The sequence below is a fragment of the Pogonomyrmex barbatus genome, unplaced genomic scaffold (genome assembly GCF_055798465.1).
Source record: "Pogonomyrmex barbatus isolate J1 unplaced genomic scaffold, ASM5579846v1 scaffold8, whole genome shotgun sequence".
NCBI lineage: Eukaryota > Metazoa > Arthropoda > Insecta > Hymenoptera > Formicidae > Pogonomyrmex > Pogonomyrmex barbatus.
Genome location: NW_028297182.1, coordinates 2,201,016 through 2,215,850, shown reverse-complemented (window position 1 = coordinate 2,215,850; position 14,835 = coordinate 2,201,016). Strand labels below are relative to the sequence as shown.

The 14,835-nt window shown below is 38.3% G+C and overlaps 2 protein-coding genes across 13 annotated transcripts in view; one reads left to right on the top strand and one right to left on the bottom strand.

Annotated features, from left to right (window-relative positions):
* Positions 1-14,835, top strand: part of LOC105425976 (KH domain-containing, RNA-binding, signal transduction-associated protein 2) — a 45,194-nt gene that overhangs the window by 6,915 nt on the left and 23,444 nt on the right. The window lies entirely within an intron of this gene.
* The window catches only part of TfAP-2 (transcription factor AP-2), a 215,358-nt gene continuing 200,665 nt past the window's right edge, over positions 143-14,835 (bottom strand). For all 12 annotated transcript variants that reach the window (XM_089084290.1, XM_089084292.1, XM_089084288.1 and 9 more), the window contains 3 exons: positions 5,093-5,234; positions 4,700-4,871; positions 143-4,492 (listed from right to left, as the gene is read on the bottom strand). In XM_089084290.1, the coding sequence (XP_088940416.1) occupies positions 4,355-4,492; positions 4,700-4,871; positions 5,093-5,234 (452 nt within the window). In that variant the 3' untranslated portion in view covers positions 143-4,354. The remainder of the gene's footprint in view (positions 4,493-4,699; positions 4,872-5,092; positions 5,235-14,835) is intronic.

Sequence of the window (14,835 nt, the reverse complement as noted above, 5' to 3'; positions counted from 1 at the left end):
CTTGTATTTGAAGTTGCTATTAAACTTGCTCTCTAGCATATTAATTATATTACATCAGCAAGACAGAAATATAGAACCGATGATAATTTTGGTATTATTATTGTTTATATAATATAACAGGTAGTCATTTTGTCACGAGGGATTGCTTAGAAACAATATTCTTATTTATTTATCACACACCAATATACAAAAATGAACTGTATAATCAATATCAGAATATAATATACTACGAAATTCAAATATATTTAATAAAGATATATCTGAGTATCTTACAAGATTAGAATGATGCTTCAACTTGAAACAAAAAAAAAATCATCTACAACATTCTTTGCAGTTGGCACAGAAATTCTGGTAGAAAAACGTATTTCTACGGTCCGTCCTAAGGATTATAAATAAGTATTAATTTACGGGAATCCTTAGTTTCTAACAAGTCGCATCTAAGTAGTTGTGAGTGAAAATAAGGTGCCGAGTTTTTCTCTTTCCTAACTTTTTCCTAACTAATCCCATTTGCATACGAATTGGGAGCCGTGAAAGATGCTTCGTTCGTTACGTTCGTTCGCTTTTAAAGTGGTGCAACCCCGAGGGGGTTGCGTTGGTGCGTCCGCACATCTTGTATCTGTTGAAACGCATGCTATCGATTTCGGCCGCCCCCTCGCATAATAATTACACTATTATTATGTTATTCGTGCGTTATTTTATTTAGATCGATCGTCACAATATACCAAATCTTTTCTAGCGTGCATTGATGTTTCGGTGTATCGGAGTGATATTTATACTCGTGAAATTTCTTCCTGTCGTACAAACTGCTAAGATAAAAAGACACAGGTGTAACAAAGGTCACGCTGTTGATCACTCACAACGGATATTCCCTGGATTTATGTGCTATATTATCAATGAAGGATTGCGTTTATATTTGCAAAATATGGCGGGTAAATGTGAAATTATCAGTCAGCGAATACAGAATGTATCGGAGACGCCAGATTGAAAGGTTTCTTATTGGAATGCGTTTTAACATTTACAAAACTGTCTTACGCTTTTGTGTAGTGTAGAGGCGGCTCCGCTGTGAGGGCCAAGCTACGCAAAAAGTTATACAAGTCTCGTACGAGTATTCTTGTGAGTTTGCTTGTGTCAGAAATCTTCGTTAAGGATCACACGTATTCAAGAGCTTGTGTAAATATAATGAAGTGAATGTAAGGGGGTAAGATCCTCACCCTTGCATGAATAATGTCACATAAATCACGGCAGTAGAGCGGTGTGACTCTTAGCTAAAAGCTTCGCCAGTCTCTTAGAGCCGCCTCTGACACTATGAGAAAGACCACGCGAGTCTTCATGGCATGATTCGATCTTACGAGCGACAGGCCGGTCTCTCAAAAAACTGTACGATCACTCTCTAATACTTCATCTCTATGAAAAAACATGGAATGTATAGTGTATTTTTTTTTTTATCAGTTTACACCTTAGTAATGTGTGTACGATTATATCACAAGAAAGATTCAAATATTCTGTACATAATCCTCGCGACGATGCGAGGCGCCCTGATATCAAGGTCGCCTCTTTCTTCTCCTCTCTTCCACTTCGCCCTCTCTTTTCCCGCTTCATTTTTTAAATCTTACATTTATATATTTATATATATATATATATATATATATATATATTTATATATATATATATATACGCCTAAGATTTAATTACAAAGTTAGATATGTCTCAGGTTCACCTGGTATTGTACTTCATACAATTTCTCGTGACTGGCGAGTCCGAGATGCGGCCGACGAGCATGTTCACGCGTCGCTCCGAACGACTTCCGTTTCGTCGCGCACATGAATCGCCCGACGTATCCGACGAAGGGCTCGTTTCTTTTTTTTTTTTCTGTTTCGTTGCGCTGTTACTTAGCTTACCGCTTTTTCTCCGAGTCCGGTTTTCTAAGTCGCCAGTTGCTTACGTTAATAACTCGATATCGATAATTGGCACATCTTTTTCATGGCAAGTTTCGCATTGGCACAATAATGGTCCTGGGAGATTGCTTCGAGTGCAGAGTCTCTTCGGAAGAGAATCGAACGCGCTGCGGATTTATTACTTTTGATTTTGTATAAATAATGAATATCTCTAGGTCTCCGTAAGATAACATAAGTACAATAAAATTTTTAAATAATATGCTGTACAATTTTTAACGACACTATTCATTTCCGGTGAAATGTTCAAGAGTCTCGTCGGAAGAATTTCAATCCTCGAGCGATTTCCTGGACCTAGCGTCGTTTTTTGACTATCACGCGAGTGTGCACCTGTGAAAGGCAGAATTTTCTTGCTGTGGCTATAATCGCACGACGTCCCATTATGATTAATATCAGCAGAGATGACTAACTGATACATCTGAGTTACTGAGGACTAAGTTGCACTTTGATATTCATACACGATCGCTTCGTTTATACACAAAGAATTGCTGATTCAGGTAAGTCTCATTGATGGAAGCACAGCTTTTCTAACAAGAAAAAAACGTGAAATCTTTAATTATTTTGTAAACCGTAAACCAAAGATATATAGATCAAAGATGAAAGCTGAAGAAGTAAATTCCGATAATTTTTACTTTTTTGTAGATGTAAAATAATCTTTGAATTTTATCTTCTTCACGGGTTGCTCACTAATAATCATAAATTATAGATGATCGGATTGCAAGTTCTAGAAGATACTTGTAATACTAATAATATATTGAATTAATATTATGATTGCACTTTTGCATTTTTCGACTATCATAAATATTTCGAAATTATATTTATCCGATTTCTTCTTGCAAATCACAATTTTTTGCGTGAAATTAAAAAAAAATAACAGTGCGAGGGAATAGGAATTACATCTTACATTTTTATATCTGTTGCATTTTTATCACACTCATTACTTATCGTACACAGTTTCCATATTGAGTATATTTTTTTAACTTACTTTAATCGAATTAATGCTAATGAAAAAAATTCTATTTGCATTATTCTGGCATTTAGTAAAATTTGAATGATTAAATATATATATAAAAAAAAACGCCAAATTAAAAGATGAGATTCTGTATTTAGTCATTCATTCAATAAATTTAATTAGTTTTCACCTCAGTACAGGAAACTGTATTGGTTGCATGTTTAAAAATGCACGTAACGATAAGTTTTATATGACTTACGTATTATCGAATCGCAAACTGTATAAGAAACTCGATCTATTACATTTGTAGTGAATCATCGGTGGGATAAAGGATGAATTGCATAAATGATTGCATTTAGCTGCATATCTTTTATCGTTTTGATATCCCGGAATTCTTCTTTTAAAAAATGATAAATATATGTTTTTAATGTTCGCATATAAGATTGTTTCACATATAAGATAACTAGATACAATTTATCTAAACTAGTTAAAATTTTTGGAACAATTTTTTTGGAAGAAACCTAGATGCAAAAGATATCTACAGGCATCTAGCCTTAATATATTTCCATATAACACAAATATCCAATAGATATTCTCAGACATTTTCATTTTTCATATTTTGTAATACTTACTAACATAGTTGCTTACTTTTTTCATATTTGTGTTATAAGAAGATTAACGAAAATTATATTAAAACTTTGATAACGCACAGCGATCTTTAATTAAGGAAAGAAATTGAAAATCACAAAACATTTATAAAATTCATTAAATACATTTATAGAACGTATATATATATATATATATTTTTTAGAATATCTATTGGACGTCCGTAAGATGCATGAATCTAACTTATTTTGTTCTAACATGTTACATATTTAGGAGAAATAAATTACATTCATTGCTTACAAAAACGTTTCCTCCATTTTTTCATAAGATCGTATCGACAACGATATTTTCGCGCAGCCTCGCGAGCTGACAAAGGAAGATCTTGAAAACTTATCGTAGGCAGGTGTCTATGAGACATTCTTAGACACCTTTTCACGATAATATACAAAAACGAATGGAATCTGTACCAAAGGCGACCAGCGACAAACAATCGAGCCCCTCGGTACTCGACTTCCCAGGGGCTCCGCTTACGAAATTTACGAGAATTTCTCTTTCTCTCTCGTTTACGTCGACTATCCCTGATTGCACATTTTCGCACGTATCACGCACAGTTCAAATTGCCTAACGGAAGCTTACGACCAGCCAACCTCGGCGTACGATGGGCACGCGGCACGTCACACGCGAGTGCCAACAGCGTGTATCCGACGTGTATCCGGGTGTACGCGTTTCCCAGTGGTTCACTGCGAGCTTTCCGGAAGAGCGATGAACGCACGGAAGCTCAATTGTACGGCCAGGAGTGCCTGATAGACGTGACCACGTTCGAGGTAGGCGGGTCTTCCGTGCGTCACTTCTTCATGTCGTTCATCAGCGTGCCGTCCTTGCTCTTGTTCGTGTCGAGATTCGACTGTTGACTGCTCGTCACGCCGCTGCCGTTCCCGGGATACATCTTCTCTAGATGATTCAAAGACTCGCTTAGGAACTTCTGCAACGGCAAATACAGAGGCTTTAAATTGGTTATATATATTTTTTTTATAGATAAGACACACTTTGGAGAAGAGATTTTCCTCAATTTTCCTCTCCCACCGCGTCTATGGACGCTTGAAATGAGAAGAGATGAAATAAAGGAAAGAGCAATAGTATAGAGAAAAAAAAAAAAAAAAAACAACAGCTTTTTGTCTTATCTTATTACCTGTATAGCCGTCAAAGCGGCTACAATCGCAGGACTTCCGAATCCGTGTGATATGAGAGAAAAATGGGTGAGATGTCTCTGTATACTGGGATCGAGAATGTGTTGCGGCCGCGTATTGCAGAGCGGCGATCTGTCCTGGTTCAGAAGATCCATCAGCTCTTTGGTGATTTGTCTGGAAACAGCAAAGTTACAGATTATTGCAGTCGCTCTCGTCCTAACGGATGCCATGGGAATACCTTCTTGGTCGATACTTCATCATTTATTTATTAAGTAAATAAATTATTAATATTTAACGAGACAATTTGTGTAATAATTTAATAAACGATCGGTCATCGCGCGCAGCAAATCGTCGAATTGCCGCAATAACGTTGCTCATGTTGCTCTCGCTCTTACTTGGTGGCATGAAGAAGTTCTTTCCTCCTGTAGGAGTCTTGCGGTTCGCAATGCTGCCGACTGAGGTACTCGGCGACTTGCTTCGCGGGGAATTCGGTTTCGCAAACGTAGCCGAAGTCCCTGGCAAGGTGAATGGCTTCTCCTGAAAAGAATAATAAAATATTCGTGTAAAATATTCACGTGTAATATGCGCGTGATGCCATTATGTAAACTTTACCACGCGCGAGTATGCATAACGGTCGATGAAAAACGATCGCGGAGTTTTATTTGACTTAGCGAAACGCTGTCCACTGTATTCCTGAATAGTACAACTCGAATTTATAATGGACGGTCTTGCCGCAAGTTCGCAAGCAGGAAGATTCATGAACCCCTGTCGTTCGATAATAGTCCCTCAGATTTACAAATCTCTGATCGTCGACGGTACTACATTGATGCCTGTAAAATACACCTTGCCTGATTAAGGCAACTCGCATTAACGTTTGAAACTACAACGCTCAGAATAATCTTTCGTAAAATGTTGATGCTACTAGAAGTCAACTTCAAATTTGTTCTCTCTGAATCTTTAATGAAACTCTCTGTATGATGATGCGGTCAAATTATTTTTTGTCAGAGAGACAAAACAAATGCGAAGCAGAATTTCCATTAAAAAAATCCATTAAGGAGTAGCAAGTAGATTGGAATGAATCTTCGATAGGATGGCCGAATATCCTCGATATTACAAACAGAGCGAAATTACCTAATTACACTTAATGAGACGCGCATTCTCTTTAATGCGAGCGCCGCCCTCCCCTTTTTCGAACGTCCCCCTTTCCACTCCTCTGCAGCGCATTCCACGCAACTTTCCTCTTGGTGAAGGTAATTTAGATAGTTGTGTGTGTGTGTGTGTGTGTGTGTGTGTGTGTGTGTGTGTGTGTGTGTGTGTGTGTGTGTGTGTGTGCAAGTAGGGTCTCTCTCTCTCATGCAAGCTGGAAGTAGACTCGCTGGGCGCTATTATCGATAAACCGAGCAAAGCCACCCGCAGGTACACCGCAGCGTGTATCACCCACGAGATCGGAAACGTGAACCTACAACCGGACAAAGCCACCTGCAGCTAACGAATTATCCAATTTCACAATACTGCCCACGCTAGCTTTTTCCCTTTCTCCGTGCCTGAAAACAGAGATACATCTTGCACGCGGAAATAAGCACGCGCATCGTGCGCTTGTCCGGAGAAAATGTGCAGTAGCAGAAAACTGAAAGGCTAATGTGAAAGCTGCTGAGATCCCGGATAGTATTATGATATTATCTGTTCACGACGATCCATTTTTTTTAACATTCCAAAGTGAATTAGATGTTAAACATTTTCTTTTTTTTTTCTTTTTTTTTTTTTTTTTTTTTTTTTTTTAAAGAAAAACAAGTCCTGTGTATTTTTAGTCAAATTCGTATTCGGTTACACTTGAAATTCAATTTACACGAAAAAAGGATAGCTAAAAAAGTGGCTCGAGATCGACGAATTACGATCGCGCCTTTGGCCTACGTGGATGCTCGCGGGAATGGAGTGCGAGATTCCGAGGAGTGTCGTTGTATTATTTCGAGCTCAGGAGAAGCGAAGGTTGCGCACGCGAGGATCTTTGTTGCACGCGTGAATTCTTTGTTGCACGAAAAAAATCACCGACACGTGAACGTACCGCAACGATTGCGATGGCCCTGCATATTTGCGGAAATTCTCACATATTAATAGCCGGCCTAATGGTGTTCTAAGTGCCGGCCCAATTTCGGATGCGAGAAATAATGAGACCTTGGCAAGACCGTCGTACATGACTGACAGCCTTCTAATTTCCGACGTAATGGCCGCGCGAGCAGGATCGTTGCTCGCGCAAGGATCTCGCACGCACGTAGCCCTGGGCAACCACCTAGATCGCCGCAGAAGTCATATTTGGAATATTCCCTTTTTTTCCCCCCCCTTTTACCTTAATACGTGTTACACTTATGTCGCACGACACGATTGAAAATACGGGCCTCATAAAATTTAATTTCGTACCGTCGTATCGGTACATGTGAAAGTATGCGATGCTTATTGCCTTCAGCTTGTTACTATCTGTTGTTTTGCGGACAAAGCAATTTGCGAAAGTTCATTGTATGACATAAACTTAATCTATATTGGGTTTTTTTATAATTTTATATATATATATATATAAAATCGGAATAAAATACGTGGACAAATTTGTAAATCCTCAACAAAGCTTCGCGGTAGACATAATGCGATCATAATCTTGTAGCTTTATGATTATAAATAAATTTGCTTCTATCACGTTTGTTGTTAAATAAAATAAAAATATTTCCTTTGATTCACTGATGTTTTATTCATCAGGAATAATAAAAATACAAGTGAAAATATAATGAATTATGTGCCAGGTTCATTTCTTGCATATATATATATATATATATATATATATATATATATCATATTTCGTGCTTATAATTATTATTTACGTTTTCATAATGCGCTAAGAGATCTCGCGACGTATTCCGAGAGCCGTTTAATATGCACAAGAGAGAACGACGTCATAATTGTTTGTAACAATAGTTTCAAATTTCGCGAATGCGCGCTGCTACGTATATATATATATATAATTTAAATTGCATTTTGTACGTATACGTCGTTGCTCTATTTTATGTGACATAAATTACAGTTTGTGCGGTCGCAACTATCATTATTTTAATAGACCACGCCATTGATCCCACGTGTTTATGCCGGACCTGTCGTAATGCTTTGTGTAGTAAAGTTTTTACTGCGGTCGCGACAAGAGACAGAGAGAGAGAGAGAGAGAGAGAGAGAGAGAGAGAGAGAGAGAGAGAGAGAGAAAAGGAAAAAATGCGTTAGCGAACATACGCATTAAGCGAAACGAGATACTGCTAACGCAGCTATGAAAACATATAAGTAGTTTGAAACTGCCGACTGTTTTGCGCGTTGTTTAACGTTACACAATGTTGCATGTGTAACGTTGTTGCCGCTCGCACTGATTTTACGTAATCTCATTATACTCTCGTCCGATGTATTCAATAAGAACGGATGTATATAAAGATGTATATATGTGGAACGATAAGAAGTAACATTTTTATTTTCTGTTAAATGCTGTGAATCGTTCGGTTACTCGTTTGATGCATTTAATTGGTTAACGCGTGAAATGAATGACAGACGCGATTGACAAGCGAATAAAGCACGAACAAAGTTCATAGGAATAATTACATATTTTGAAAACTCTGTGTGTGTGTGTGTGTGTGTGTGTGTGTGTGTGTGTGTGTGTGTGTGTGTGTGTGTGTGTGTGTATTATTGCAGATGATTGACATAAATTCGCGTTCTGCTTTAGTAGAGGGAGATATAAAGAAGGAAAGAGAAAAAAATGAAGCGTAATTGAAAATCTTCTGACGCGCATATCGTTATCGGAAAGATATCTTTATTATTGAAATTTTATCTTCATTTCATGCTAAACAGACTTATTTAAACGCCAAGATAAAAACGCTTGTTTTAATACGCAAAGCGTAATGTATACAATGCAATGGATTCAATATATTTTAAAATAAAATTTCTCTTAAAATAGTTCTCTCTCTCTCTCTCTCTCTCTCTCTCTCTCTCTCTCTCTCTCGCTCGCTCGCTCTCTCTGATCTTGATTGATCGAAAAAAAAGAATGAAGCTAGAAAGAAAGATTTTTTACGAAATAAGTATCCCACGATCGAAACGTGAAGGGATACAATATTATTATTATTAGTTTTGTATGATATTTATTAGCATATAGGATATACCACGTATGCTTTCGCCGTTGCGTTTTCCATGGAATTCTTGTATTAGGCGCGCAAATCCGACGATAAGTTAACTATCGGCGATCTTATCGACATCGTCGGACGTGGTGCAAATTTACACCCCTTTGCCCCTCACCCTCCGCATGAGGTGCAACAGGTCGTTTCGGCTACGCCTTAGCCTGCCACGGGCAACTCTTCCTCATGGATTTGCATATCTCCCCCGTGTCGTATCTCTCCTTCTTCTAATCTCTTTTAAGTAAATTAGCGTGTCTGTCTGGCGTACTTTACCGACTATGCGCGCGCTACGAAACGTTTACGATTATGATCGCAGACGCGAATACACAGCCTGCATTTTATCGTATTGTATTCTGCTTTTTTAAAAAATTTTTTTAAAATACATTTACTCGGCCCAGTTGCCCAACTTGGCGCAAAATGTTAACGACTTCTCGGTTTCTCAATTTTTATAAATATTTGTCCTTTACGAATTAAGAAAATAATCTTTGATAGATCTCAAAGAATACGAATAAATATTATGAAATATAATAAGAGAAAATTGAATCTAGACGTTTTAAGTATTGTGCCATTTTTTTTTTTTTTTAAATAACCAAAACTTAATACCGAACATTTATTTAAGACTCGATTTATTTAAAGATTATCATTAACGTTTTGCGCCATCATCGGTGTAACATGAATTAATCAATTTTTTTTTTTTTTTTTTCAAATCTCCTTGTCGTCGAAGTAAACGTATTGCAGCGTGCAATACGTCTTAATATCGTCGTTAATCGTGCCGTGTCGATTCGACGGCGCGATACGAAGGAATGTCCGATTTACGAGTATCGCGTACGAAAGGGAATATGACTCAATAAAACGAAGGGATTCGCAGGCCGCAGAGCGTGCCGCTAAGGGAGCTCGCAGATGGGAGATCCAGATTAGCGGCGCGCGAGTAAACGAGAACGAGCGAGTAACGTGACTCGCGCGAATTGTGTGTGATGAACGGTCGGCGCTGCTTGACGACTTCACCGTGCCGATCGCGAATCAATGGACAGGCCGATCAAAAGCCGTGAGCAATTGACGCGATGGCGCAGCAAGAAGTTTGGACGAGGAAATGCGCTTAATTACAAATGGCCGTGTAATTACATTTTTTTTTTTATTTTTTTTTGTCGTATCGACATATGTTGACGTAGTACGAGGTATACACTTGAATTTGTTTCGGAATGTTTCACGAAATATCTGTTAACAACAAATCCTATATAGATATTATAAAAATAATTTGCTGAATGAACATTTTTGCCGAGTCTTTTTCCCCGCACACTGCGTTATAAATTTAAATGTCAAATAATCTCCTTTCAAAGCTACAAGATGTAAAAAAAAAAAAAAAAAAAAAAATTAAGGAAATTGTTGTCGATACTTAATTATATTAGAAATGACATTTAAAAACGTACACTGATCACCAGCTTGGTCACCAAGTTCCCTATTTTCGCTTTCGTAAATTCTTTCATAACGAATCTCATCGGACTCGCCGGAGCGATGCTCGTAGAAATTTGCTTCCGAAGAAGAGAACGACGATAAAACAACACAACCTTATTCGTCTCTGAGCTCTCTGTCTACGATAGCCAATATGATGCTCTCCATCTCGGCCTTCGACCGCAAATCACGTTCCATTATACGTTCTGATAATCGAACCTGCGAGAAGGATTTCGGGAATTCTCTTCCGCGTACCACGAGATCGTCGTGTTCTGATATACCCCCCCCCCCTCCCTCCTTGTGGTTTCTCATACCGGTTAAAACTTCGAAAGTGAGTCGGCTGCGGTCGACGCACGGGCGTATAACGCGTCTAAAATACGCATTCCTCGAGCCCTTCTGCACGTTACTCTGACGTAACTCCGAATTACACGCTGCCCCGTTCTAAAATTTTCTATTACGTTATATTACGGAAGATCAATCTAATTTAAACAGCACGAGATAAAAGTGACGTGAAACGTAATTCAACATAAAATTAAATGAAATTGTTAAATATGAAATCAAGTAAGTATGTTGATCAAATTAAACATGTAAATCACAATTATATATAATTATATATATATATATATATATATATGTAATTAGAGAGATGATCTTGATATCTATTCCTCGCCTAACAGTTCGCTAAATCAACTTTATTATCAATGACGAATGATTATTGAAAATATATTTCAACTGCCGTGACGGAGATGACAGACTCTGAGTTTTTATACATACAATTAAATAACCTCGATAAGAGATACAATCTTAATATCTTAAATCTGCTCGCTTAGCAACTCGTTAAATCAACTTTGTTGTCGCGATGAATGATATTGGAAATAGATCTCCCAGAATACCTTCAACCGTCTTTCGATTCTCGCGGAGATAGACGCCGAGATTATCTCGCCTGTCCTACTTTCGTCATTGAATTTTCATCTTATTGAAGTATACGCCATTTTTACTTCTCGGATATCCCTGAAATCCCAGCGAACGATTCTCGTCTCGCACATTCTATCTCTATAGTGTCTCTTTTAAGAGACTCGCATATCTCTTCACGAGCACGAGAGCACGTTGTGTCACGTTGTCTGCGACGATCCGGCAAGAATTTACGTATGAATTACGTAGTCCGCGAGCGATGGATATATGCACGCACATGAGTACACGCACACCTACGTGTGCGTCGCGTATGGGTTCCCACACTTTCGCTGTACTCCATAAGCGCGCCTTTGACGACATTCCTTGCACACGCGGTGTGTTTCCTGCCAACCGAAAGGACGAGCTGCTCCGCTGCTCCTCTAATTAGAACAAATTGTTGCGTAACAATCGTTCGCGTTTTAACAGACGTTCCATTTATTTGTTTTTTAAAACATATCATACCTCTTTGTGCGTGTTTTGACAAGCCTCGCTCCGCGCTCTCACGAGTGTATAATTAAAAATAACGTAAAAACAGCGAGGGACGTATATACGTCCAATCATCTTTTTCTCGATGATCATTACTCGATGATTTACACAGAGATTCCACAGGTTGCACAATTGCAACAGCGATTTGCAAATAGAGAATTGACGTAAGCAGTACGAGACATAAGGAAATATATTCTTGAATCTAGTAATCTGATTTATCGGTTCACTACGTATCGGGCGGAGTTCATTCTTTTTTTTTTTTTTTTTTTTTTTTAATTCTTATTATCTCGCAGATTATTATTATATCACGACATAGTTGAGAATATTACCGCAAAACACCGATTCGGATAAAAATGATAAAAATGTAAATAACTGCGATTCTTTATCGTTCGTGTGATTTAATGAAAATAGAAAACATCAGATCTGTTTTTCAAATTAATTATGCATTAAAGATTTATTAATGTAATATGCATAAGAAAATAAGAAAGAAACAGTCAGTTTTTTTTCATAACAAATCCCCTTTTTATAATTACTTTATATATATATATATATATATATATATATATATATATATATATATATATAAAACAATTTATATCACGAATTTGTAATATAAATTGTTATAAAATAAAATTGACGGTTTTTTAGATTAATTTATCTATACAAGTTATTTCTTTTTTCTATATCTTTCTTTCCTCATTATTTGACTACGAATTAAAATTTACAGATTTACTAGATAAGGACTATTTCCGCTGCGCATTGTTAATATAACGTAATCGTATCGATTTTACATATAAATGTAAAACACAAGGTTTTTCTCACGTCGCGTTTATGTATCGCATGCGTTTATAGATCGCGTAAAAAGAATATTGCGAGCGCTATCGTTAGTTCCATTGAGACGTATCTCCTGTCATTAAAGCGCGATAGAAGCTCAGGTGGCAATTAAGAAACGGGATCGCCGCAAAGCTGTCGCAAATCTATATATTTACGGATACATTATACGCGATTTTCGATCGCTTAATAACAGCGATCGTTCTAATCTCTCGGCAGGCTCTCGCATGCGGAATGATCCAATATGCAAATCGTAATTATATGCGTTATTTAAGATACTTCCACGACGAGATCGGCTAAATTATTAACAGGAAGAACGAGATTAACGAGGCATGTTGATGAACGCGATAAATCAACTATTTTCCACGCCATTCGTTTCTTTTATTCCTCTCGAAGACGGGGACGCCCGTTGACAGACGGGAATTCAGGGAATGGATATCTGGTTTCGTTTTATCGAAGACAATATTAATTCGCAATCCTTACGATATCGTTAAAGCGTATATCGATAACGTTCAGCTCGTTGAACAGTTAATGGTGGGTATAAATCGACAGGTTGACTCACGTGCAATTTACCGTATCGCAGTAATGCGACGGTTTATAGCAACAGCACTGCCGGCACAATAGATTATATATGACAAAACAATGTGAATTATTATCTTGAATTTATACGTCACTGTATGCTAATTGGCGTACTGTATCGAGTTATCGGATATTTATATTATCGTATCCTTATTCAGACTGACATATTCAGGTTGCACAAGTAAGCCGTCCAAAGATCATGTAAAGGATTGTGCGAGAGATCGATGTTTGGTAATCATCGGATCACCGTAAAATCATAATCAAATGGGGCGTGCTTTGACGCAAGACAATTTCCAAGATATTTATTCTAGATTTGGCCTGGACGAAAGTGAAAATTTCCGTAAGATTTCCATAAGGCGACAAATTGATGAATATTTTTTTCTTTATTTTGAATAGTTTTTTTTTTTTTTTTTTTTTTTTTAATATTTGATTTTGAATATTTTTCTTCAAGTTGATATTTTTGGAGGGAAATATGAAATTTTCCTTGAAATGCTTTTCTCGACGAAGTCGCAACCCTCGAATCTTCGTGCTCGAAGCGCGCGTGTCGTCGTAGTCGAGCGCGGCCGCGACGCCGCCTCGCCGCGCCTCGAAGAGAAAAGCACGGCCGATGTTTTATGGAAGCCCTGCCGACCATAAATTATAATCAACGTCCGTGGCAACACTCTAACAAACTTCCACGTCATTAGGGCACTGCTGGCGGGGGGGGGGGGTGCGGGGAGGCGATTGTACGCGCGCGTACGCATTTGTTGCGTGCTCGTTATTAAGCGCTCTCTCCCGCGGCTGGGATATCCCGTAGGAGTCTCTCCTTCCTTCTTCCTCCCTCTCACTCTGATTATAGCGCGATATCCGGTGCGAGAAGTCTATTGTCACTGTCGTAACACGGAAGAAAGGAGGACGTCGCGTCCAGCTGAGCTCACGTGGTTCGCCTTTGACGAACGTCCGGGAAAATCGTTCAGAAATGAAATCGCGATGAAAAATCGGATGAGAAAAGCGAGAATGAAGGAAGTGAAATCGTTTTTTCCGGAGTTAATTATCATAATTAAAGATTCGAGAGCGATCGCAAAGACAAGTGGAAAGAATTTTCTTCAATGGGAAACGTAAAACACTACAATGTAGGTACAAGTCAAATTGAACGTTCGTGTTTTAGCGTTAAATATAATGAGATACAAATGGTAGCCTCTTAATATTTATTTTCTTGTAGCACTTTGTGTTTGTGCCGGCTCTTCTGCCTTGCGAGACTTCAGACCGACGCCGCGTGTCTAAACTAAAAATCCATTCATCCGCTTAAATGACTCATCCAGGACGATCATCAAGCGTAGACCGTGTAAATTCGCCTTGATGCGCGCGCGCTATTCCGAAGAGATGATTTCATCACTGCGCCCTACGAAACAAGTGGGCGTCGCGAGGAATGTAATTCTCCGGAGTCACGGCGCGGAGGAGGGGGGGGTGCAAAGACGTAAAGGCGGTAGAGGTAACCTTCTGCAAATTACAGCGACAGTAAATCGGAAAGCGTTACATTTTACCGCTCGCGATAAATCATGGCAAAAAACGCAACGATTACGCTTATAATCGCTATATATCGCATTGTCATTGATGCTGATTAGTAAAGAATCACGCCGGGAAATTTGCATAATAAACATATTTTATACAGG